Source organism: Halichoerus grypus, chromosome 8, assembly GCF_964656455.1.
Source record: "Halichoerus grypus chromosome 8, mHalGry1.hap1.1, whole genome shotgun sequence".
Taxonomy (NCBI): Eukaryota; Metazoa; Chordata; class Mammalia; order Carnivora; family Phocidae; genus Halichoerus; species Halichoerus grypus.
The window spans coordinates 120,737,840-120,764,309 of NC_135719.1; the positions used below are offsets into that span (position 1 = coordinate 120,737,840).

The 26,470-nt window shown below is 56.4% G+C and overlaps 1 protein-coding gene across 2 annotated transcripts in view; it reads left to right on the forward strand.

Moving 5' to 3' along the window:
• Window positions 1-26,470, forward strand: part of GALNT16 (polypeptide N-acetylgalactosaminyltransferase 16) — a 112,032-nt gene that overhangs the window by 74,903 nt on the left and 10,659 nt on the right. The window contains exons 11-15 of one of the 2 annotated variants that reach the window (XM_036107230.2): window positions 648-740; window positions 2,180-2,263; window positions 10,771-10,912; window positions 11,635-11,757; window positions 14,887-15,026. In XM_036107230.2, coding sequence (XP_035963123.1) covers window positions 648-740; window positions 2,180-2,263; window positions 10,771-10,912; window positions 11,635-11,757; window positions 14,887-15,024 — 580 coding nt within the window. In that variant the 3' untranslated portion in view covers window positions 15,025-15,026. Of the gene's footprint in view, window positions 1-647; window positions 741-2,179; window positions 2,264-10,770; window positions 10,913-11,634; window positions 11,758-14,886; window positions 15,818-26,470 lie in introns of those variants that run through there. The other variant, XM_036107229.2, reaches the window with a different exon arrangement.

The following is a 26,470-nucleotide window of genomic DNA, read 5'->3' on the forward strand; positions in this document are numbered from 1 at the left end:
ACATCTGTACGTATATGTGTTTTTACTCTTCATATCCTATACAGAGGAAAAAGCAAAAGTCCCTTTTACCCAATCTGACTCTTATCCCACTTGTCTCTCCAAAAGTAGCTACTGTGACTAGATTTCTGGTCTATCATTTCAGGCCTTTTAACCCCTTTTCATATATGCAGTTCATGTAGAGAGAAGCATACACACCATAACTTTGTGTTTTTATATAAATGGGGTCACGCTGTGTGTTCTGTCTGCAGCTTGCTTTCCTGCCACTCTACCCTAAATGGTAGACATCCTTCTGTGTCAGTGCGTGCTCACCATGGCCTGTACTCCATCATATAAAAGTAGGGGCCGTTATTCTCCTATTGATGGGCATTCAGGTTGTCACCCTTGTTTTAGTAAACAAATATTTGGTCCATGTCCCTTTTGCCCACATGCAGGCATTTTGGCAGAGTAGAGTCCTCCAGTGGAGTGTGAAGAGCATACAGACACGAGCTGATGGATGCTAACGGATTGTACTCATTTATACCAGCCCAATCATACTACTGCGCATACATTCCCAAGATTCTCATCACCCTGTACTGCACAGAGCTGATCTTGATCCTAACTCTGTCACCTCCCTGGTGACTTTATTTTGTTCCTTCTTCCCCTTTTAGGAACACCAAGCGCACTGCAGAGGTGTGGATGGATGAATACAAGCAGTATTACTATGAGGCCCGGCCCTCGGCCATCGGGAAGGCCTTTGGCAGGTGGGCACCCCCCTGCCCCCCCCCCGCCAGCCCTGTTTGCCTCCCTCCACCCACGTTAGCACAACCAGAACAAAACACAAAATGGTGTGGACTCCAGGAAAGCACTCAGTCTCCTTGGTAACTGAGCCCCTCCCCGCTGGACTCTTGGGGGTGGGGGGTTCTGGTAGGATACACAATGTGAGACAGGACTGGGTCCTTGAGGAGCACACAACCTTGAGGTTGTTTCTGGGAAAAACAACCAGAGAAGGCTCGCTGCTGAAGATGAGCTGCCCGTTCACCAGCTGCCTGCGGGAAAAAGGACAGCCGTGGGAGTAGTCAGGGCCGGGCTGTCTGCAGAAAACCCTTGGGGTTTGGCCACCACCCCCTGCTGTTCAAAATACGCCTGGGACCTGTTAGCCTCTTTTCCTGTCCTGGGCTGGTATGATGACAGTCTAGTTAAGCATTTTCAAAATGTAGATTGGTTATGAAATCAATTTCATGGGTCGTGACCGGCATTTAAAAAAAAAAATGATAGAGAACACGATAGATTGGAACAGAGCGAGTAGAAAAGAACAGTTGATTACAGTTAAAGCTAAGTATTGTTTGGTGAAATTTCTTTCAGTTATATGTGTATGTGTGTAGCTATATATGCACATGGGAATACTCGATCACAATGTAAGATACATTTATTTCTTAAGATTGTGGTCAGAAGACTAAAAACATTAGTGATCATCTCTGAATATTCTTCCCTCTGTTTATTCATATCTATATCCCTTAAAAAAAAAAAAACTACATCTCTGACTATTTCTTTTCATGGCGAACTAACCTTTACTGAAGACCTACCCTGTGCTAGGCTCTTATGCTCTCTTAATTCATTTGATTCTCTGAAAACCTTCTGGGATAGGTGGTCATGTTTACTGGTGGAGAAACTGAGGCTCAGAGAGGCGGTGGGGGGTCATCTGTCAGTGGCCATTCCAGTCAGGGTAGCCGAGGACCCTGGGGAGGTGGAACTGTAGCGTCCACGGGCACATCAGAGGGTTCTCATTTGCCAAAATTCCTGAAAGACCTTTAAAGTGTGCTTTTCTTGTTAGATTCTTTCTGCTAAAATTGGAATGCAGGAAAGGAAAACTTGGAGTTCATTAAAGCTCTGCTTAAGGACCAGCTAGGGGTGTGCTGAGGTCTCAAGGTGTGAGAAGCCAGAGTCAAGCAGGGCCCCGGTGGGCTGCACTGATCCTGGAAAGTGAGCAGGAATTTGAGGAAAGAAATGAGGAATGGCCAGGAGACCTGGGGTGACCTTGCAGGTCAGAGAAGGATTTGCGGCAGGTGGCCACGGCTGGATGGCAGGCTGCGACAGCTCCTGGCCCTGCCCTGCTTGGGGTAGGCGGAAAGAGGGGGCCAGCCTCCTGGGGCTTCCTCCTTGTGCCCGCTTGCCAAAGCCTGAGCCTTCCCTTCTCTTCCAGCGTAGCCACGCGGATCGAGCAAAGGAAGAAGATGAACTGCAAGTCCTTCCGCTGGTACCTGGATAACGTCTACCCAGAGCTCACGTGAGTGCAGCCCTCAGCTTGTGCATCTGGCCTGGGTGGGGGACCACCCTGAGATCTCCCCATCTTGGGCAGTCCGGTTCTTTCTAGCTGTCGGTGTTGAATCTTCAGGTGAAGGCTCTGGGGGGAATGGGAAGGAGTTAAAAGTGAGATGTGGCAGGAACCAAACTTTTAACAGACTGGGTCATAGAGCCAGAAAAGGGCATTATCCCCATAGGGAGACAACGCTGCATTATGTAGCAAAAGCCGCAGAAATAAAGACTCATCCCTTTTGACTCTGTTCTCTCCCTTCTGGGAGTTTATCCTCAGGAAATAAAGCAACCAAAGCAAAAAACTATTGACAAGAGATGTTTATTCAGTGTAGACTTCTCTGCTGCTGTGAAAAATCTAGAGATAACTAGTAGTAAGGGGTGGGTTTAGTGAATCCCAACACATGGATCCAAACAAATATTACGCGTCCATTACGATTGCAATCATAAAGCCATGCAAAGCCGTGGGGAAACGTTTGCTCTGACAAACTGGAAGTGGGATGCAGAAGGGGTGTGAGCTGGGGGTGAGGCTGCACCTGCGTGTGCGCGCGTGAGCTCCCGGCCTGGGGGTGAGGCTGCATCTGCGTGTGCGCGTGTGAGCTCCCGGCCTGGGGGTGAGGCTGCATCTGCGTGTGCGCGCGTGAGCTCCCGGCCTGGGGGTGAGGCTGCATCTGCGTGTGCGCGCGTGTGAGCTCCCGGCCTGGGGGTCAGGCTGCATCTGCGTGTGTGCGTGTGAGCTCCCGGCCTGGGGGTGAGGCTGCATCTGCGTGTGCGCGCGTGAGCTCCCGGCCTGGGGGTCAGGCTGCATCTGCGTGTGCGCGCGTGAGCTCCCGGCCTGGGGGTGAGGCTGCATCTGCGTGTGCGCGCGTGAGCTCCCGGCCTGGGGGTGAGGCTGCATCTGCGTGTGCGCGTGTGAGCTCCCGGCCTGGGGGTGAGGCTGCATCTGCGTGTGCGCGCGTGAGCTCCCGGCCTGGGGGTGAGGCTGCATCTGCGTGTGCGCGCGTGAGCTCCCGGCCTGGGGGTGAGGCTGCATCTGCGTGTGCGCGCGTGAGCTCCCGGCCTGGGGGTGAGGCTGCATCTGCGTGTGCGCGCGTGAGCTCCCGGCCTGGGGGTGAGGCTGCATCTGCGTGTGCGCGCGTGAGCTCCCGGCCTGGGGGTGAGGCTGCATCTGCGTGTGCGCGTGTGAGCTCCCGGCCTGGGGGTGAGGCTGCATCTGCGTGTGCGCGTGTGAGCTCCCGGCCTGGGGGTGAGGCTGCATCTGCGTGTGCGCGTGTGAGCTCCCGGCCTGGGGGTGAGGCTGCATCTGCGTGTGCGCGTGTGAGCTCCCGGCCTGGGGGTGAGGCTGCATCTGCGTGTGCGCGTGTGAGCTCCCGGCCTGGGGGTGAGGCTGCATCTGCGTGTGCGCGTGTGAGCTCCCGGCCTGGGGGTGAGGCTGCATCTGCGTGTGCGCGTGTGAGCTCCCGGCCTGGGGGTGAGGCTGCATCTGCGTGTGCGCGTGTGAGCTCCCGGCCTGGGGGTGAGGCTGCATCTGCGTGTGCGCGTGTGAGCTCCCGGCCTGGGGGTGAGGCTGCATCTGCGTGTGCGCGCGTGAGCTCCCGGCCTGGGGGTGAGGCTGCATCTGCGTGTGCGCGTGTGAGCTCCCGGCCTGGGGGTCAGGCTGCATCTGCGTGTGCGCGCGTGAGCTCCCGGCCTGGGGGTGAGGCTGCATCTGCGTGTGCGCGCGTGAGCTCCCGGCCTGGGGGTGAGGCTGCATCTGCGTGTGCGCGCGTGAGCTCCCGGCCTGGGGGTGAGGCTGCATCTGCGTGTGCGCGCGTGAGCTCCCGGCCTGGGGGTGAGGCTGCATCTGCGTGTGTGCGTGTGAGCTCCCGGCCTGGGGGTGAGGCTGCATCTGCGTGTGCGCGTGTGAGCTCCCGGCCTGGGGGTGAGGCTGCATCTGCGTGTGCGCGTGTGAGCTCCCGGCCTGGGGGTGAGGCTGCATCTGCGTGTGCGCGTGTGAGCTCCCGGCCTGGGGGTGAGGCTGCATCTGCGTGTGCGCGTGTGAGCTCCCGGCCTGGGGGTGAGGCTGCATCTGCGTGTGCGCGTGTGAGCTCCCGGCCTGGGGGTGAGGCTGCATCTGCGTGTGCGCGCGTGAGCTCCCGGCCTGGGGGTGAGGCTGCATCTGCGTGTGCGCGTGTGAGCTCCCGGCCTGGGGGTCAGGCTGCATCTGCGTGTGCGCGCGTGAGCTCCCGGCCTGGGGGTGAGGCTGCATCTGCGTGTGCGCGCGTGAGCTCCCGGCCTGGGGGTGAGGCTGCATCTGCGTGTGCGCGCGTGAGCTCCCGGCCTGGGGGTGAGGCTGCATCTGCGTGTGCGCGCGTGAGCTCCCGGCCTGGGGGTGAGGCTGCATCTGCGTGTGTGCGTGTGAGCTCCCGGCCTGGGGGTGAGGCTGCATCTGCGTGTGCGCGCGTGTGAGCTCCCGGCCTGGGGGTGAGGCTGCATCTGCGTGTGCGCGCGTGAGCTCCCGGCCTGGGGGTGAGGCTGCATCTGCGTGTGCGCGCGTGAGCTCCCGGCCTGGGGGTGAGGCTGCATCTGCGTGTGCGCGCGTGAGCTCCCGGCCTGAGGCTGGCGCGGGGCAGTGAGCCTTCCTTTTTTCTCAATTCAAAATCCCTTTTATCCACATGGCTCCTGGCTTCACTTACTCAGGTCTTGACTCAAATGTCCCCTTCTGGGGGGGGGGGAGGGCGCCTCCCCAAACAGTCTCTGTTTGCAGAGCACTCCCTTCCCCAGCATCCCCTGTTCCATGCTCGCCATCCAGCTCCTATGTGGCCAGTTCATTTCGTTATTGCCCCCCCCCATGTGACAGTAAGCTCCATCAGGGTAGAGGTGCAGATCTGCTTTGTTCGCTGTTTGATCTCCGGCCCCTAGAACAGGGCCTGTCACAAAACGGGCAGTCGATAAATATCTTTAACTGAATAAATTGCATAGTCAATGAGCCTCAATAGTAATAACTTGGAAATTAGCATTCTCCTTTCAATAGCTGTCACCTTAGGGAACGGGTTATTCCGTCACTGGCAGCTGTCTCCCAAGGATGCTGCTGAGGCTTTCCAGAACACTCCACCCCTCAGAGACTGCATGTCCTCGAAAAAGGCAAATCTCTGTTCTTTGAGGGCAGCTTTGATTTTTGGAAAACAGCCATAGTTAGGTTGTCACCAAGTGCAGTGAAGAAGGCGATTCCCCCAGATAAGGTGATCCTGGGTCCCTGATAGAGCAGGACCAGGACTGAAACAAGTATCAAGAGTAAACTGATTCTGGGAGCAAGTTTCAAGGAATTTTGAAACAATTTAAGCAACATCAGCATCCTTGAAAAGAGTTCGCGGCCTGGATGAGCCAGTTCCCCAGATGATGGCTGTGAAGGGAAAGAACATTAACTTATAAAAGTATAATAAATGGACCACTTTCTCCAGTGGCCACTTTTAAGGGGATAATTTCATTCAGACATGTCATTTCTGAGGGAAAAAGCAGCCGTTTCTTTTCATCCTGTCAGAGTTCGGGCAACATTGGGATGGAGCCCTGGGCTCTAGGCCTCGGGCGGGAGCTGGGCTGCCTGTGGGAGGCACCAGGGAGGACCAGGAATATGTCTCTCCTCTCCACACCCAATCCGCCCGCACAGTGTCCCATGTCATCCCCTGAGGACTGAGAGGAAAGAGTACTTTATACCTATCAGAAACCTGGATCCATCACAAGACAGGAGAGTGGATGTGACCAGCTATGTGAAATGAGGAGCATGAGTCTTCTTCCGTTTGTTTTGGCACTGTCCAGAGGTTTTTTTTTGTTTTTTTTTTAAAGATTTTATTTATTTGACAGAGAGAGAGACAGCGAGAGCAGGAACACAAGCAGGGGGAGTGGGAGAAGCAGGCCCTCCTCCGAGCAGGGAGCCCGATATGGGACTTGATCCCAGGACCCAGGGATCATGACCTGAGCTGAAGGCAGACGCTTAACGACTGAGCCACCCAGGCGCCCTGTCCAGAGGTTTTAAAAAACTATCTTGTGTCCGTAAGATAGAAACTGTGCACCTCATTCCTGTCCAGGTTGCTCATGCCCAGTCTGCTCTTCAGGTTGTGCCTCAGTTCTCGGGGTGAGGGGCCGGCAGCGGCTCAGGTCGTTGGTTAGGAAGGACATCTGTATGCCAAGCTTTCCTCCAAACAGGGGGTCCTAATGGTTGGCCCCCACTTGCAGACGGTCAGTGGGGAGACTGAGGAGGCTAAGGGAGAGGTCCCTGCTTTCCTAGGCCTGCCTACAGCCCCGGCACAGCTCTGTCCCCCCCAGATCGGAGGGCTGCTGCGGGCCTCAACAACCACTGATCTAGTACTTGTATTAGGACGGCCGGGAACCGTGCAAGCTGTGCTCACATTTGCCAGGGCGCTAACCACACAGTGGATATTGTACATTTATTATAACACTTCCTGGCAGATGGCAGTAAAAGTCTTCTAACAAAACCAGTATATTATGACAGTTTTCTAACAGATGGAAGTAAAATGTCTCGAGGAAGGGATGCTTTTGCTATTTCTACAGAGGCATCGTAAGGGCTGATGGCAGCCCCGCTGGGAGGAGGCCCACGGAGAGGGAAGCAGATGCAGATGTAGTGGAGCCGGCTCGGCCAGGAAGCCAGGGAGGGTGGTGGAGACGACCATCCCAGAGGCCCCCGGGGCCAGGACCACACAGACCCCTCACGAGCCCCATCCAGTTTGGAGACTGTTGCCTAAGCCCCGCGTCTCCCCCATAAGCATCAGTGGGCAGGCCTTTGTGCCCGTGGCTGTGGCCCCCCATGTGGACAGTGCCCACCTCAGTGCTGAAAGCTGACCACCCCGCACATCTCCCTGAGGACAGCGGGCAGGGAGAGGAAACATACAGAAGGATCTGAACAGCCTGGGCTGCATTCCTGAGCTGGCTGAGAAGCCTCAGCAGGTGTCTCGTCTCCATAGAGAGGGACAATAGAACAGGCTGCCCCTGGATGAAGCAGAGGGGGTGGAGTCTGCATCCCAACACCCTCACCCCCGGGTAGAGGTCACAAATTCAAATCCTACAGTGATCAGATGGGTGATGCAAACCAATCTTGTGGGCAGCAATGAGACACAAGGCAGTTGTGGGGACCATGGCCAACTGGGATGCAAAAGCCCCTCCCCCCAGGGGCAGCACGACCACGTGTTTGTGCCTTGAGTGCCTCGCTGGAAGATCTTCCTATTTTCTCAAAAGAGGCTGGATCCAGATTTCTTTGTGTAACCTTCAGATTTTTAATATTGCCAATTAGCTAAAAACAACAACAACCACACTATGCAGGTCAGACAAAATGTGTTTGAGGCCGGAGCCTCCCCCCCACCCCTGAATCAGAGAGCTCCCATTGACACCCTCTGGCAGGGCCCACCCCGATCCCAGGACAGAGACAGGAACGAGCAAAGAGCTGGAGGAATGCCATGCTCCCGCTGGCTCAGGGTTGTGTGGAAATTCGAACTCAGGGAAGGCCTGGGTGGGAGAGTGACTCAGAGGCTGATCTGGGTACCCAGGACCTGGGGGCCCTGACTCCCAGCCCTTATTCTGCCTCTCTCTTCTGCTCCCAGCCCGTACTGGGAATAGAATGGCCCCCTTTCTGCCCTGGGGCCCGTCTGCCCTGGAGTCCAGGGGGGATTATGCCAAAGCTCTCCTTTCCAGTGCCAAGCCTCAGAAAACCTGCAAGCAAGAGTCGGGATGAGGGGTGGAGGACTGGGCCTCTGGGAGCAATCTGGGGTCTTGGCTGTGGACTGTCCAGCCTCTAGGTGAGGCCAAGTTGGGGCATATCATGGTCTCTGCTTAGGGTCAAGATAGGAAAGACGACATCTGATCCAAAGGAAAGGAGGATGGGGCACCTGGCTGGCATAGTCAACAGAGCATGCGACTCTTGATCTCGGGGTTATGAGTTCAAGCCCATGTTGGGTGTAGAGATTACTTAAAAAATAAAAATATATATATTTTTTTCAAAGGAAAGGAGGATAGACAAGGAGCAGGGAGGAAGCAGGTGAAGGAAGTGGGAGAGGGAAGGGGAAGGAAAGGAAGTAGAAGAAGCAGTCTTAGTGATTGGCAGGAGGGGAGAGGCATCCAGAGGAGAAGTAGAGGGATAAAGGAGGAGTAGTGAAGAAGAGCAGAGAGCCGATGGCGCCCACGGAGGGGAGCACTGCTGATAGGGGCCTTTCTGGGGAGGGGCTTGGTGCAGTTGGCCCTTCCCAGAAAGGGGAGGTGGTCCTTTTTTCAAAGCTTCAACCACCTGTGTATTAGGGGATCATAGGGGGCATTTTATTATTGATCATAGTCATTATTGTTATTATATTACTATTTTTATTAAACTTCCCTCTACTGACAAGTTGGGGGCAAAATAAGTATTTATCTCTTCAAATGCCATATTCCCAGGAGGGATCGACTCTGATGCTCTGTGAGGCAATAAGAAACCAATAAAGACGACTTTTTAAGCTAAAAAAAAATGTGTTTGGGACCATATTCAGCTTGGGGGCCAGCAGTTTTCAACCTGTGGTCTAGAATTATGCAAACTCTGAAGAGGGGCCTGGGGGGGGTGCGCACTCCTGCCAGGAGTGTGCGAGAGAAAGTGAAGATGTCTTCCTGAGGCTCTGTGAGAGTGGGTCGTGGTTGGGGGTTCTGGGGGCTTCCAGTCAGCCTTGAGGAAGGAAGACCTGGTTTGGTTGAGATTTAAGAATTCCAGAAGTGTTATGATGCCCCCCTCCCCAGCCCACCTAGGTGCTCTTTGGACAGAGGTAACAAGAGGTGGTTAAGATTAGGCACATGGGGGCACCTGGGTGGCTCAGTCGTTAAGCATCTGCCTTCGGCTCAGGTCATGATCCCAGGGTCCTGGGATCGAGCCCCACATCGGGCTCCCTGCTCGGAGGAGAGCCTGCTTCTCCCTCTCCCACTCCCCCTGCTTGTGTTCCCTCTCTCGCTGTGTCTCTCTCTGTCAAATAAATAAATAAAATCTTTAAAAAAAAAAAAAAGATTAGGCACATGACCAGACTCTGAGCCCCATCACCCCATGGGGCCATAACCCAGGAGGGTGTATGACCCTCTAAACCCAGGAATGCAAGCCTGCGTCAGCTGGGCCAGCAGCCTCCTTAGGTTTATTATCCACAAAATAAGACAATGTGTCGTGTGTGTGTGTGTGTGTGTGTGTGTGTGTGTATGTGTGTGTGAGAGAGAGAGAGAGAGATGTGTGTTTAAGCATATTTTAAATAATAATAAGCATTATTATTTAAAAATATAAATTTTTAAATAATATTTTGAAATGCCTGTTTTATTTAACAGTATGTTATAAACATTTTTGCATGCTATCAGATACTCGTTTGGAGTCATTTTTAATGGCTATGGGGCTTTCTATCCTACAGATGAATCAGTATTTATTTAGCCCACCCCCTATTGTTGGATATCTACTTTTTCAGTATAACCAATCACTCTGCAAACATCCAAAATTATTGCCGCAGGATAACAAATTTCCAGAAGTAGGATTGAGATTGTTAGGTCAAACGTATGCACATTATTTTTTGTGTGCTTTTTATTGTTGAAATACAACTGACATACAATGTATTCATTTCAGGTGTACAACATAGTGATTCAACAATCCTCTACATCATGCAATGCTCTCCATGATAAGTGTAGTCACCACCTGTCACCATACGACGCTATTACAGTATTATTGACTATATTCCCTATGCTGGACTTTTCATCTCTGTGACTTATTTTATAACTGGAAGTTTGTACCTCTTAACCCCTTTTATCTATGTGTGCACATTTTTAAAGCTTTGGATACATAATGCCACATTGCCCTCCAGAACGGTTGGGCCAGTTTATGCTCCCACCCATAGAGTATGAGAAGATCTGATCCCATAGCTATTGCCAACACTGGGGATTGATATTGATTGGTGTTGATATAATATGATACATATGATATATTTTATATAAGTAAATATATAGAAATAATACATATTTATTACATATTATATGTTATGCACATATATAAACAGTGGTAACTCTCTAATATGTATTTCTTTAATCATTAGTGAGATTGAACACATTTTCCTAGTTGTATGTTTGAAATTTGCCTCTCCAAAGTGACCTTTTCCCTGTCATTTTGAGATGTCCTATTGAGTCCATATTTAGACCCCAGTCTCTCCCCAGGTTTTCTTCTCTCTAGACTGGGGAGCCTTGGCTTTCTGGTCTGAGCTCTTTTCCCAGGGTCCTCCCAGGCTTGGCCTCCAGGGCTGCCCTTAGGGCTCCCAGAGGCATCCTGCTCCTTCCCCCGTCCCCTGCCCTCCTGCCCCTGCTGGCTAGGTCTGCTCCCCAGGGCCCCTTCCCATGAGACTGAGACCAAAAGCATGGTGCCCCGGGAGCTGACCGAGCACTGCCTTCTGGCTGAGGGGTGAGTAAGCCTAGAGAGGGCAGAGGACAAGCCTGAACCACTCCATTTTCTCTCAGAGTCCCCGTGAAGGAAGTGCTCCCTGGCATCATTAAGCAAGGGGTTAATTGCTTAGAATCCCAGGGCCAGGACTCAGCTGGGAACTTCCTGCTTGGAATGGGCATCTGCAGAGGGTCTGCCAAGAACCCCCCAGCACCCCAGGTAAGCTGCTTAGGGCCTCGAGGTCAGAATCAGGAGGGGGAAAGGAGCCTTGGGTCATTGTCCAGGAGTGGGGGAGGGGGCTTCCCTTGGCTCATTCTCACTTTCTCTCTGCTTACACCCTCCACAAACCCACTCTCCCAGGAACCACGTACACTGTCCCCTCACACTGCTCCTTGGGTCTGCTTCTGCCACATTCCCGTCCCTTTTCCCACCCGTGCCACAGTTGCCCTCTGGGCACCACCCACTTTCTCCTTGCCGAGGGAGAAATGTTACCCAGGCGGCACCCGGTTCTCTCCTGGGATGCAGCTGTGGTCAGCGTGTATCATGGACAGCAGGGCATCCAAGACTCCTGTGTGTATGTGCGTGTGCCACATATGAGGGTCGCTGCACTCATGTCAAAATGAGCAGGTCGTGGAGATCCCCTAGCTGCCCTGGTCCTGCATCCTGTCTCTCCCTGGCCCCCCCGCCCTTGGCATCCCTTGGTACATCCTTGGTTGCCCTCCAGCCCGCTCCAGCTATGCTGCCCCCCATCCTTTTATTACGAAAACTTTCAAACATACAGAAAAGTTGAAAGAACAGTACAGTGAATACCCATATACTCACTCTTATTATTTGTAGAAAATTCTGCCAACATACACGGTATTTGTTTTCTAACCTGTCTACCCCCCTCCCCATCCCTCACCGCACACTTGGACTCGGCCCTTCACGTGCCTGTCTTCTAGGCGTGGCTGTTCAGCGACCATCTCATCCAGCAGCAGGGGAAGTGCCTGACTGCCGCCTCCACGTCCGTCACCCCAGGTTCCCTGGTCCTACTGCAGGGGTGCAACCCGAGAGAAGGCAGGCAGGTGAGTCTCCTCACCCCCCGGGGATGCGCAGGCTGGGTGGCAGCTCCTGGCATGGGAGCCCTGGGTTGAATCAGATGGACTCAAATACGCCCTCCAGAGTGAGGGTCCCTCCAAGTCAGCAGCGAGGTCAAGTCTGTTGTGCTCATGAGGAAGCACTTCTTCAAGTAAATACGGTTACATGTCCATCCTGCCAGCCTGTGGGTGACACGAGGGCAGAGGCCGTCTGTCTTGTATCCTTAGCCCCTGACAACCACTGCAGCCAAACTCGAGCTGGCTTTTACCAAGAGCCGGTGATAGGAGTTTTACATAGACCATCTCATCTTATCCTCGTGCAACCCAGGGGTTTGGGCCCTCGTCCCCTCCCCATCTTACAGGTGAGTCAGCCGAGGCTTGCTGAATTTAAGAAACAGGTGTCAGATGAAACACAGCTGGGAAGGGGTAGAGCCGAGATTCAAACCCAGGTCAGTGTGACTCCTAAGCCCACGGTCTTAACCCAGAACATAGTAGATGTTCGGTAAGTATTTCTTGTTTGTGGCTGCCGGGAAAGTGAGACCCAGATACACCGATTTCCAAGCTGGCATGACAGCCTCCCATGAGCACTACCTTTTCCATTTGTCAAACACTCAGCCGCCCCGTCTCCATGAATCCTGGGAGACAGGTCAGGCCCACCGGTCGAGGAAGAATCCGATGTTCCGAGAGATGACATCACTTGCTCTCAGGGTCTGCATCAGCCAGCGGCAGAGTCAGCTCAGCTCCCTTCCTGGCTGGGGGGAGCCGCTCTGCCCGAGGGTTGGAACACAAAGGCCAGAGGTTTCCTCCAGCCCTTCCCCTGCCCACACGCCCCGGTAGCCATCCCCGTGCCTGACTCTGGCCGGCCGGCGGGACAGTGCGGGGCCGAGGAGAGCGCCTGGCCTTTCCTCCCACCCTTTTCCTGTTTGCCTGGGTCAGCTCTTTCTTTAGGGATGACTGGCAAGTGGCTACGCCATTCTGGAAAAGCAGCCAGATCCCCGCCCTCCAGCCTCTGAGTGCATGCATGCATGCGTGTGTGTGTGTGTGTGTGTGTGTGTGTGTGAATTGTGTGCCAGGATCTGCTTGCTGGGCCTGCTGGACACTTCTGAGGTGTTTCTGATTGGCAGAGGAAGTTTGTCTTGCTATCTCCGCCCCTGGCCTGCAGTGAGGGATGTCCTCAGGCTCTTCTTCACTGGGGGCAGCAGACCTCTCTGAGGGTCAGGCTTTGAGCCCACTCCCATCAATCCTTGCCACCCCAGGAAGTAGCTCCTGGGGGGGCCACCACTCACTTAATTCTCTCGAGCTCTATCTAATCTGCTCCTGCAAGTCCTGTCAGGCCCCCAGCGGCACCCTGGCCCCCGGGCCCTCTCCTCCCAGAGGATAGGATGAGCGGGTCTCCCATTGCTGGTGCCTTCTCAAAGCTAGGCCTTCCTTCTTGGTCCCCCTTTGGCTTCCACGGCCACTGGGCATCATGGATCCGAGAGGCTCTGTGTCCTGGAGCCAGTGGGATGCAGTCGGCAGACCCCAGCCCCGCCACCCCTCACCTCTCTGAGCCTCGGTCTCCTCCCTGCCTGCCTTGCAAGGCGCCTGCAGGAACGGAGGCTGAGGAGATAGGAGAGTGCCGTGAGGGGCACTGATTCTCTGTCCAGGCCCAGGCCTGAGCGGCCGGGAGAGTGCTCGATGGCATGGGTAGGAAGTGAGAATCCTGTGGTTCTGGGAGCACCTCCAGTGATTGGGTGATCGTTCACTCATCCGCGCATTCACCCTTCATAAATACCACTGCGCTGGGCCCCTGCCTGTTCTCGGGAAGGTACGGCTCCTGTTGGCCACAGGCAGAAAGGAGGACGGGGTCCAGCGATGCCCTGTGCGGGGGACCTCCCGGGAGGTCAGGGACTAGAAGAGCACAAAGCAACAAAATGCTGTGAGTTCCAGAGGGACCAAGGCCCTGTCCTACCCACTGCCCCAACTTTTAGGCCAGGGACCCCTCTCTGCTGGGGCTGCATGGGCACCCTACAGGCCCACATTCCCAAGGGGAGTCCACAACCCCCACCTTCCCCCCAAGTCAGTTCGCTTCTCCACCCACCCCTAGGCCTGGCCCTGCAGCTGGGTGCGGCTCAGCCCTTCTGCGGGCATTCTGGCAAGCCCACGGCCCCAGCCCCTCAGAGCCACGGCGGGGTGGGGGGGGGCGCCTCCATGCATGGTCAAGCACTCCCCACTTCCTGTGGAGAACAAGAACAAGGGGGATACAGGAAGAGGAGAGATGGACAGACAGGCCTCTCTCACTATTCTTCCCTGAGCCTTGAAGCCTGGGCCAGCCTCTCAGCCCTTCTCCTGAGTGTTCCAAAGGACACCCCCTTCCTCCACCCAGGCATCTCCAAATGTTCCACGGGAACACCTCTTTTCCCCTTCCACAAGCCTGGGGAAGGGGAGGCTCAGGAGGGGACTGTGACGGGGACCCCAGGCCTCCCACCATCCCACTGGCCTTACTCCTCATCGCTGCAGACATGGTGACTGGATCCCCCTTACGGCCCTTGGTCACCTGCCGCCTGCTTACAGGCCAGGCTGGAAGCTCAGAGCTGTGGGGAGAGGAAATCTTGTTTGAAGAAGCAAAACACGCACTAAGCCAGGACCCGCAGACTCAACGTGCCAGCAGGGAGGGATGGGGTGTGCTGCAGGGGTGGGGTGTGCTGTCCCGGGCAGGACCTTGGTAAATGGAGAGCAAGAGCCCACCTCTAGCAGGGAGCAGCAGCTCAGCCCCAACTGCCCCGGGCCGTATAAGAAACTGGCCCACGTCTAAAGGGAAGCTAGAAACGCAGATTTTCATGTGACAACGAAGGCCAATTTTAAACAGACACTGTGCAGGCCAAACAAAATACAGCCCCGGGTCAGATTCATTCGGCCCACGGGCCTCTGATCTCGCCTTCTGCTGGACTGTGGAAGCAGGGGTGCCCCAGCAGGGAAGGGGTTTAAGACTGCGTGTGGGGTCGGGGAGCTTATGTAAGGGACATAGTCTGCTCTAAGTGAGGGGGGGCGGTATCCGAGGGATATTCAGGCCCTTATATAGATGCGAATTATTATGATTGTTAATCGTTGTGTTTTCTTCCCCGTCCTCCCCCCCAGAGATGGAGGAGAAAAGCCTCTTTCATCCAGCACTCGGTCAGCGGCCTCTGCCTGGAGGCCAAACCCGCCCAGCTGGTGACCAGCAAGTGCCAGGCCGATGCCCCGGCCCAGCAGTGGCAGCTGACGCCGCACACGTGACGGTAGCCTGGGGCCTCCCATACCTTTTGCATGAGACTTTGGGACTGGAAGCGGGTTAGGGTGGGGGAGTGTAAAGCAGGCCGTCCCCATCTCCTCACATTTCTGCCGGAATCATCAGCAAACCCCCCTGCCACGACACACAGTTCCCTCAAAGCTTGTTCGGGGCGGGCACAGGGGGGCAGGCCCTGATGCTCCGGCTGCCAGCCCGGCCTTGCCCCAGAAGAGGAGACGGTCAGGATGCTGCTGCTGGGCAGAGACTGGGCAGCCCACCCCCCGGCCCTTTGTCCCCTTCCCTTCACCCTCCCAGGGTCCCGGACAGTGTTTGGGGGAGTCGTCCCCCATTGGCTGGGGAGAGCAAGGACAGAAGCCCACGTAGGGCCCCTGCCGGGTCACAGGGCCTAGCTGTGGGACCAGCATGAGAGGAGAACGTGGGCAGCATGGATGGGGAGGCTGAGGGCCGGGCGAGGGGGTGCAGCCTGAAGGCAGGTGGAGAAGAAGAAGGAGGTGAGAAGCTCTGTGGCCTGTCCCAGGCAGGTGCTGGGTTGAGCGTGGGAAGGATAGGATCTGGAGCAAAGGATGGGTAATTTGCAGAAGGACATGGATGGAAAAGCAGCAAAGCACCAAAAGAATTAGTCTCTTCCGGACAACCCATTGTTCTTCCCATGCTGTGTCAGTCCCTGTGCATTGCGCCCGGCGCTCTGGCCTCCACGTTCCTAGCAAGAGGCTGCAACGGGGTCTTCATGGGCAGCCTTGGGACCCAGTTTATTAAACAGATCCCACTTCTGTTTGGCCATGTGTCAGGCCAAGCCCTCTTTTCTTGGGCCTAAAGACCAGCTGGTGCCCTGTCTGCTCTGCCTGGGCCCATGGTGATGACCCCGGGTGGGCAGGCAACCACCTGCACCCTGGAGCAGCCCCATCCTCGTTCAGACTTTGACTCCTGCCTTCTCAAAAGCCTTTGTCTCTGTAAATACAGCGTTATGGTGTTGAAGTAGCTGGTAAGAACAGGACCTCCCTTCCGGAGCTAAACATTCCCTAAGACATTAGGGAGTAAGTCACGGAGGCTAAGCCTCATCCTCACCCCTCCCCACTGCAGGAGGGAGGCCTGAGAGGGTCAGTTCCCACAGTGAGCGGGGAGGCTGGCTGGTGGCTCCTGTTTGTGTGGAGAACCCCAGCTCCTTCTCACGGCCATTGGGCCCACGGCCTGGTCTTGGAAACACTTCTGCTATTCCTCTTTTCCTCTTCCCCAACCCTACTGGCTCAGGCAGGGTGATTTTTGGCAAAAGACCAGGGGTATGAGGACCCCTGGGCGTCCCCCTCCCAAAGCAAATCCGCCTGGGACCTCTAGGGAGTTCATGGATTCCAGAGGGCCCGGGACTCTCCTGAAATTGTCCCCCAAATCGTGCATGTGTGTGCAGATGTACATTTTCCTGGGGAGGGGGTCCATAGATTGCCCCAGCTTCTTGCAGAGGTCCCTGATCCCCAAAGGGTCTGTGCCTCTGCTCTGGCCTGGAGCAACCACCAGGCTGAGCTGCCGTGCACCTTCTCCCTCCCTGGTGAGCCTAGACTGCTGGTTCCTGCTCCTCCATGGGCCCTCAGGCCAGCAGCCCCGCCATGGGGGGCCTCGGTAGCTTCCTCACCCCCTGGCTCTCACCAGGCCCTCTCAAGCAGTGCTCCTGGGCCGCAGCACAGGGCCTTGGCCCCCCAGGGGGCCCCATCTCCCGTCCTCTGTCACCGTGTTTCCTCCGCCCCCATCTCTTTTGTGCGTGTACCCCCCACCCTCCCTGCAGCGTGTCCCCTTGGGGATGGGGGGCACAGCTTCCCTCGCTGAGTGTAAGGGGGCTGCTGCTCAGAGAAGCCTGAGAGCCCCTCCCTTCCCCAGGGGCCGACTGCACCTGTCCACCGCCCCTCCCTTCCCCGTGGGCCAACTGCACCTGTCAGACGCCCCTCCCTTCCCCGTGGGCCCACTGCACCTGTCAGACGCCCCTCCCTTCCCCGTGGGCCCACTGCACCTGTCCACCGCCCCTCCCTTCCCCGTGGGCCCACTGCACTTGTCCACCGCCCCTCCCTTCCCCGTGGGCCCCCTGCACCTGTCAGACGCTCCTCCCTTCCCCGTGAGCCCACTGCACCTGTCCACCGCCCCTCCCTTCCCCGTGGGCCCCCTGCACCTGTCAGACGCCCCTCCCTTCCCCGTGGGCCCCCTGCACCTGTCAAACGCCCCTCCCTTCCCTGTGGGCCCACTGCACCTGTCCACCGCCCCTCCCTTCCCCGTGGGCTCACTGCACCTGTCCACCACCCCTCCCTTCCCCGTGGGCCCACTGCACCTGTCCACCGCCCCTCCCTTCCCCGTGGGCCCCCTGCACCTGTCAGACGCCCCTCCCTTCCCCGTGGGCCCCCTGCACCTGTCAGACGCCCCTCCCTTCCCCGTGGGCCCACTGCACCTGTCCACCGCCCCTCCCTTCCCCGTGGGCCCCCTGCACCTGTCAGACGCCCCTCCCTTCCCCGTGGGCCCACTGCACCTGTCCACCGCCCCTCCCTTCCCCGTGGGCCCCCTGCACCTGTCCACCGCCCCTCCCTTCCCTGTGGGCCCACTGCACCTGTCCACCGCCCCTCCCTTCCCCGTGGGCCCCCTGCACCTGTCCACCGCCCCTCCCTTCCCCGTGGGCCCACTGCACCTGTCCACCGCCCCTCCCTTCCCCGTGGGCTCACTGCACCTGTCCACCGCCCCTCCCTTCCCCGTGGGCCCACTGCACCTGTCCACCGCCCCTCCCTTCCCCGTGGGCCCCCTGCACCTGTCCACCACCCCTCCCTTCCCCGTGGGCCCACTGCACCTGTCCACCGCCCCTCCCTTCCCCGTGGGCCCCCTGCACCTGTCCACCGCCCCTCCCTTCCCCGTGGGCCCACTGCACCTGTCCACCGCCCCTCCCTTCCCCGTGGGCTCACTGCACCTGTCAGACGCCCCTCCCTTCCCCGTGGGCCCACTGCACCTGTCCACCGCCCCTCCCTTCCCCGTGGGCCCACTGCACCTGTCCACCGCCCCTCCCTTCCCCGTGGGCCCCCTGCACCTGTCAGACGCCCCTCCCTTCCCCGTGGGCCCCCTGCACCTGTCCACCGCCCCTCCCTTCCCCGTGGGCCCCCTGCACCTGTCAGACGCCCCTCCCTTCCCCGTGGGCCCCCTGCACCTGTCCACCGCCCCTCCCTTCCCCGTGGGCCCCCTGCACCTGTCAGACGCCCCTCCCTTCCCCATGGGCCAACTACACCTGTCCGCCGTCCTTCGTGGGCCTCAGCCCTGCTCTGCTCTTGCTTTTCCTCTTCTTGACCAAAGCATGTGCCACTCGCCGTCCCTGAGGGGCCTCGTCTTTATGAAACATGCACTTGGAATAAAACCACTTCTCACCCGTACACGTGCACCTGCGCCTTTCTCACCCCAGAGCCACCCTCCCCTGCCGCGTGGGCAAGTTGGGGCCTCGATGCTGTAAAACTGAAACTGAACGCGCTCGGGTCTCACCCCCTCCTGTACCTGACAGCTTGCTCCTCGGCCTACATGCCCCACGATACCCCAGGGTGTCCTGGATGACAGGCTGGCAGCTCTGGGGGACTAGCAGGTGTCCCTGCTGCTGGGGCGGGCTGGGACCAGAGCCCCGCTCCGGCTCCGTGGCCTCCTCGTGGGACCCTACTTGGGGCTTTGAAGTGGAAACCACGGGGCTTTTCCGAATACTTGCCTTTTGCCAACCCTCTCTCCTTCCCTGGGTGATAGCCCTGACCCCCCAGAACTGCCCTTCCCCGCCTCCACCACACAAGAAGGCAGTGGGAAAATGCAGGTGGGACATCTTCCTGGGTAGAAACAGCAAACTAATTCCAGAAAGAGTCCTATCAGCCTAGCCTTGTTGATCGGGTAGCAGATGCTGTGCGTAACGTTTCCATGGAAACCAATGGAAAGCCCCCACCACTCCTATGATCAGAAGCTGAACCTACCCAGGTAAAAATAAACGCTGCTTCGGTGCACATATGAACAGTGGTGGGCAGGCCAGTGCGCACCTTTCCTGCACGCAGCCATTTCTGCCCCACCCCCCACTTCATCTCAGGGGTTCCCAGAACTTCTGGCCACCATGCCCCTGGCTGGTGACAGTTCCAAGCACACAGTGTGGCTGCACAGCCCAGCTTGGGCTAACTGGGCACAGGGAACAATTTACTGCAGAAGACTCTGGCTGTAGTCTCTGTCCATCCTCTCAAGGAGTACATCCCACTGCCCACCTCCTTCTTAGGGTTCTGGCCAAGCTGGGCCAGCTCTCCACATTCCCCCTTTTTTCCTTCCCAGCCTCCAAGGGCTCTGGTGCTGCTTCTCCTGAGTCGTGCTCTTTTGCCCTCCTCCAAACCTACCTCTCTGGAGGCCCATTTTTCTCTTCCACCTCCCCTTTTTTTTTTCTGGAAGATAAGACTGTGAGCCTTTAGCCAGCTCCTGGAGGGGTCGGCAAAAACTCTCAGGCTGGCCCTTAGGGACTTACAGAACACAGCAGAAAAGTCTCAAAGAGTGCATGGGTGGGGAGGGCAGGAGGGACATGGGCATGAGGCCCGCCTCCCGTTTATCCAGCAGGGAGGAGTGCCTCCATCCCTGGGCCTCTGTGACTTGCCTTCAGTTTTCCCAGTGGCTCGGCCCCACACCCCTCAGGAGAGGGCTCTCCATCTGCAGTTGGGAGAAATAACATGGGCAACACCTGTCTTCCAAGGGGTCCGGCACCCCCAGGCCTGCGGAGAATCTTCCATCACCGGGCGGGGTGTGGTCCTCTCCCACCAAGGGAACAGAATAGGAAAGCTGGAAAAGAAAAGCTACAGTTCGTGACACCCACAGCTTCATTCCCGACAGTGCTCCCACCATCCTTGGTGTGTCCCTGCCATGGTTGGGTCAGTTTCCTCCAGAGGGAGGGAGGGGTCCAGGCAGCTTCTCATCTTAAAAGGTCTTCATGGCTGGGCAAAGAGCTCAGGTGAGGCAGGTGGGGGCCGCCCTCTCCTGGGCCTGCAGCCAGGCTGTGTGGGTCAGCAGGAGGGTGGAGGCTCCCGAGCCATCTGAGGACAGCCCTCTGCCTCGGGACTCGACCCCATGAAGTGCGAGGAAGTGGGTAGACAGAGTGTGGATCCCAGGGCCCTCGTCAGCCAGTCTGTCCTCACTCTGCCACTTACTGGCCGTGTGGTCTTGAGTCTCTCAGCCTTGGGTTCCTCACCTGGAGGAAGGGGTCACTTCGAGCCCTGGAGGGGTTTTGTGAGGAATGATTTATTTCTCGTGTGCAAAGCATCTCTCTAAAAGCCTAGTGAACATGCATTCGTGCCACTATTAATAAACATTTTTGGAGGGCCTGCTACGTACTAGGCGCTTTACCAGGGGTGGTGACACACATCTAAAACAGAAATTGTCTCTGCCCTTAAGAACATTCTAGCAGGGGACATGGACAAAGAAAGAGGCCTCTGTGATACCACATGATAAAAGCCACAGGGAAGGCAGGAACTATGGGAGCAGCAAGGAGGGGCCTCTTGCTGTGGGCTGGGGGGCCAGGAGTCCTGATGCTTCCAGGACAGCTGCTCATGACCCTCGGGGCAACGCCTGCCTCGGCTGGGTGGAGGGTGGGCTGGATGAGGCCTGGTGGGAGCTAGAATGCTAGCCGGGCTGGTGGCTCAGCAGGTACCGTGGAATGGCCTGGGCTTGTCACCTCGGTGCACACAGCATCATGGGGATGTAGACCAGCCTGTAATCGTAGAAGGATTCTAGAAGGAAGGTATGGCAGCCGTTTAAACCCAAACAGATAAACCCTTTCCTTCTTGAGCTAATGACCATTACTCCAGGGCTCAGTCTTCTTTGGTGAGGGCAGAGGAAAGGATGGGGAAATAGGTGGCGGGGAGAACTGGATGATTCTTATCTGGAGACAATGAATACAAATGACCAGGTGGTGTTCCAGAAAGACTTGTTTTCTCCTTCCTCCTTGGTTCAGGTTATCTCTGATCCATTCAAGCCATCTGAAAGCAAAGCCTGTCTCCCAACAATTTGTCTTTCAAATAAGTGTCTCTCAAGTTTCAGCCCCCAGATAAGCTGGGGCAATCAGGTGGAGGCACTCGTAGGCACGTTTGTCCCCAGGCTCCCACCCAGATCTGCTGACTCCGAATTTCCATGTGTGTCCCGTGGCCTAGGTGATACAGATTCACCTGGAGTCTGCGACCCTCTGAAGCATGAGGCAGACCTGGAGGCCCAGGGAGGAGAAGCCACGCAGGGGATACTCAGGATGAGCCCCAGCTCTGCACCGAGTACTCCAGTACTTGACCTCACTGCGAGCAGGAGAAGCCAAGGGGAAAGAAGGCCACCCCTGTGCTCCTTACCAGCAGAAGGATGTAGGAGCTGGATGTCTGAGCCAGAACTGGCTCCCAAGGAGAGCAGTGACAGACAGATGCCCCCAGCTAGGACACCCTCATTTGAACAAGAAACCAGGGCTGGCAGGAGAGTCTGGGGTTCTGGGTCCAGGACCAGGAGAGAAGTGTCTCCAGACGTGGTTGCTTAGGTCTCTGGGGCCTCTCCCCACCACCTGAGTCAGAGGCAGCCCCCAGCTGAAGCCCCCAGCTGGGTTAGAGGCAGCTTGCTGAAGTGTGGGTGGCCCATAGGCCCCATAGCAATCTCAGACACAGCCACTGACGTTGGCAAGGGCGTCCCTCAGCCCGGGATGACTGATCTCCAGAGCCTTGTTCTCCGGGGGGAGGGGCAGTAGGACAGTGGGGGCTTGTTAAGGTTAGATCAGGTCACAGTGGGAGCAGCAGGTGGATCCAGGGGCTTTCTCCTGGGTATGCAGTGTGACCTCAGCCCTGCGCTCACATCCTGTAGCTGTCGGGTAGAGACTGATCGTCTCTTGCGTTCCAGTGGATGCCGGGCAGGTGAGCAGGCTCTGGGCCGCGGTCTGAGCTTCTCAGGGATGCCTCTTGTGGATCACATAGTCTCTTACCCCTGTGGCATCTTCACCACGAACATCACCGAGCCCACGATGATGTGCTGAGCACCTACCGCAGAGGATATACAATGGGCTCAAGGAGTCCTGTAAACCCCCAGTGGTCAAGGCTGTCCACTGCCAGACACCAGACAGCCAGGCCAACCTCAGCTCCCATCCTCCAGCCACACTCACCTGTGGCATTTCTGGAAGTTGCTTTCTGCCTTCTCTTGCCTGTGCTTGCTGTTCCTTCCACTCTCTACCTTGTCGTCTCCATGGGTCGATGCTACCCATTTTTCCAGACAGATGGCTGCTTCCACAAGGAAACATTCCCAGTCTCCCACTTGTCTGAGGGCATCCCTCCAGCTTGTTTCTTCAATGTCTTGAATGTTCCTCTCCAGCCACAGTGGTCACCTTCTTCCATATGCTGTGATGAGGACTTGTCTTCTCTAGTCCTTATTTGTCCTCTTTGCGGCCAGGCTGGATCTCGTGGATACCAGGACCCATGTCTGCTCCCCACAGCCGCCGCTCGGAGCCTGGCTCTCGGAATCACAGTAAATGCTGGCTTGCCAAATGAATGAACTCACAGATTCTCACTGGGCTGTGTTTTAGTTTTATTTTGTTCCATCTTGTTCTAGTGACAAGGCATTTTTACATTTAGGAATTAGGACAATGCATACAGAAAGCCCTCAGTCCATATTTGTTCATTTTTCCTGTCACTTCTCCCTGTAAGCTTGATATCTTCACAACCCCACCCTTCCTACTTATTAGTTGTCTCCAAGCCCTCAGCAGCGAGGTGCTGGCGATGCCAAGGGCTGCCACGGATTGAGCATTTCCTGGGTACCCAGCACCTGATACTGCTACAGGTGTCGGTCCCCAACACCCCCTGGGAGGTGGGTTCTGGTGTGCCCACTTCCCGGCTGAGGAAGCGGGGGCTCAGTCAGAAGAGACTTGCCCAAGGACAAATATCGAGGTTTAAACTTGGTTCCCGAGAAGTGAGCGTTGTGTGGTCCCACAGACCAGCAGCATCAGCGGCATCTGGGAACCTACTAGCAATGCCAACTCTTGGGCCCCACTCAGACCTACTGAATCAGAAACTCTGGCGGCGGGGCCCAGCTACCTGGGTTTAACCAGCCCCCAGAGGCTTCTGATGCTCCTGGAGTTTGAGAGTCACTGGTTTGGTGACTAGGATGGGTCCTGGTCCCCTGACTGGAGGGCATGGGTCACCACCTGGCATAGCCGGCCTTGCTCTGCTGAGCAGGCTGCCTCCCATTGAGCCCTGGGCTGTGATGGATCTCTCTGGGGCCGAGGGTGGGTGGGGATGAGACTGGCCAAGGCTTGCCACTGAGCCACATGCCACATGCCAGCCGTGCTTCGTGTGATTTATGAGCTTCTGCCCCAACAGCAGCCACAGACGGCTGACGTGCTTATAAAAGAGCTCCCACCCCAGAAGATTCCTTAATCAAGGCATCAGCGGTGCACGCCCTGGCCTGCAGGATGGGCAGACATTTTCCCATGAGTTATGTGGCTCAGTCCTTTTTAGGGACCATCTGACGGATGACGTTCAGGGCCACTCACATCACATACTCACCAGGCGCTGAGCCTCCCACATTTTCACTTCTTTAATCCTCACAGCAGCTCTGCCAGGTAAGTATTTTCATTATCACCCCATTTACGAGCTGGGAAATTGAAGCCCAAGAGGCTAACACACCTGCCCACGATTACCCAAGCCGGTAGAGGTTGAGCCAGGCTTTGAGATCATGAAGTCTGGCCCAGGCCCCATGCCCTGCACTGGCTTTATCGCCTTTCACATGAGTTTACAGCCTCGTGCCAACACCGACACTTGTGTACTGTTCTGTCCCCATTTTACTCTTCAGGAGACTGGCCCTTTGCAAAGCTCTTAGTCTCAGTCCAGAGCCCAAGATATGTCCCCCACCACCCCACACCCTTTCACAGCTGATTCGTAGAAGCCTGAAAGCTACGGTGGCCAGGGCTGACTCATCACCCACAGATGTAGAAAAGGCTGAGAGGCCGATGGGCCCTACGTCAAAAGGCAGGAATCGGGAGCACCGGGATGCCGTCGACCGGAGAATGTGACGGTCCCTCTCACAGCGACAGAAGCTATTGCTGCCGGCTCTCCCTGGCGCCAGGTGTCCTCTGGAGCTCAGGGGGGTGAGACCGTCGGCATGACCCGGCCCCCAAGGGCTCAGGGCCGCTTTGCCGCATTGTTTGCTCTCTCCCTGCTCGCGGGCCAGGGCTATTGCTTTCCAAATGCATTTTCTCCTCGGACACTAGCCTTGTGCTTGTTCGGGTGGATTCTCCTTCTGCAGGCCTGCCACTTTGGCTCTTGGGGAGTTGAGGGTGGTGGTGGGGAGTTGAGGGTGCTTCGTGGTGCCTAAGGGCTCACCCACAGTTTGCACCAGGAACCTGGGCCTTTGTATGCTCATCCAGCAGCTGGGCTGATTTTTAATTTACTATAAGCAAATGTATCCATCCCAGTTACTTTTGGCTGATTGAGCGGGTGCCAGCAGGGTGCCAGCAGGGGTAGAGAGGAGAGTTCTAGCCTTGCAGTAGGAGAACACTCACTCCAGCTCTGGCCCAACCATCCATGAGCTCAGTGACCTCCAGCGAGCCACTTAAGTTTCCTGAGCCTCAGTGTCCTCAACTGAAAAACGGGGCTGACGTGGGGGAAGATGAGATGAGAAAATGTCTGTGCTCAGGCCTTGTAAACTGGAAAGCGCGTGCAGCAGTCTGGGAGCTACGAGGGAGTGTTTCTCCGACCCTGGGGCAGGCTGTGGATTTTCCGAATGCTAAGGACATGCACCAGCCATCAGGGCTCAGTCATGGGGGCCAGAGGGGGTGGGAAGCTGACTAGGAAAGATGAGGTGAGGAGTCCAGCAGTCCACCTTGTTCCTGAGGTTGCTGATCAGCCTATGAAAACTTTTTTGGTGGCACTTGCTTTTACCTTTGAGAAGCAAGACAAGTAGATCCAGCAGGGGACTCGATGTTACAAGAAGGCCTTGAAAACCTTCAGACTAGTGGGGTAAGCCAGGATGGGAGCCAGGAGGGAGGTTGAGGCCAGAAAAGTGGCTCTGTCTGGGGTCTTCAGAGCTGCCCCTCTCTCACCCGCATCCCCCACCTGACATGGAGTAGGGCTCACTGGGCCTGCCCCATGGAGCAGAGGAGCTGGGGCCTGGAATGACTGTCCTAGCCCAGGCGCCTCTGTCTGTGGAGGACACACAGGATGCGGCCTGGCCTCTCTCAGAAGGCCTCAGGCAGGATGACCAAGCCGCATTGTGGAGACCTTATACCACAGATCCTTATCAACGACACAGAGAAAGCCATGGTTGGGAGCCCCCTTTCTGGCCCAGGGTTCACTCTGCCTGGCAGGACAGAAAGAGCAGGGGCTGTGGAGCCAAACCAGAGCTGAAGCCTGGCTGTTTCTCCTAGTAGCTGGACCACACGTGGCAAGTTACTTTCCCTGTCTAAACCTCAGTCCTCTCACTGGGAAAACCGGGATAACACCACCCACTTCTTAGGGAGTTTGAACGGGCTGACAGTCATGGAGGGGTTGGAATAAAGAAAGAAAGGGGGACACGGTGGCCAGAGAAGTGCCCACCCTCCCTGAGGGGGCATTTGCCTTTGCACAGCTGGACCACCAGACCCCCACACAGAATATGGTCAATAAGTGTGAATGAATGAATGAGTCAACGAATGAATGAATGAATGAAGCTCTGTGTGTGAGGCAAATGCGTCTCCCTGGGAAGGCCTTGAGTCCAAGCTTAGCCCCAGCCCTCGCCCAGTGTCCCCAGGACTCCAAAAGGGGGAATGTATTCAAGATAGATACATGTTAGACAGGTTAACTTTGCCGACCGAGGAGTCCTGGCAGACGTGGAACTGAGAGATGGACAAATGGATGTCATTTTTGGGCAAGCATGCCTGAGAACGTCCCTGAGATTCTCTACCCCACCCCTAGCCCCTGGGGCAGGGGCCTTCCTAGAGGTTCCCTGAGTAGCCACGCTTCGGCCTTTGGTGGTGAATCAGGGTTGTGTCCGAGGGGCTTGTGTTTTCCTATAGTCCCGCTAGCTTGCACACTGCGTGCAGAAAAAGACGTGTCCGCGGAGCCTGGTACAGCGCCAGCACCTGCCAGGTGCTCAGTAACTGTGTGTTGAACGAATAAGGAGTCTAATAAAACTGCTATTCTCCCTGAGTGCTGGGAAGCTCTGGTCTTGGAACACAAGGTTTGGGATGCGTATCAGTTTGTGCTCAGCTTTCTCTTCTAATCTGGCTGTTGATTTGGGTTTTTAAAGAATCCGTGAGGTCTGACCAGTGAACATTCCTTTTCATCAGGCACAGGAGACCCAGCATTTGCAAGTTAATGCCAGATCAGTGCCTGATTGAACCATGCGTGTGAGGACAAGGGGAACAGCAGAGATGATGTAGCAAATTCAGATGGGGGTGCCCCGACCTGCAGAGAAAAGTGCCTTACC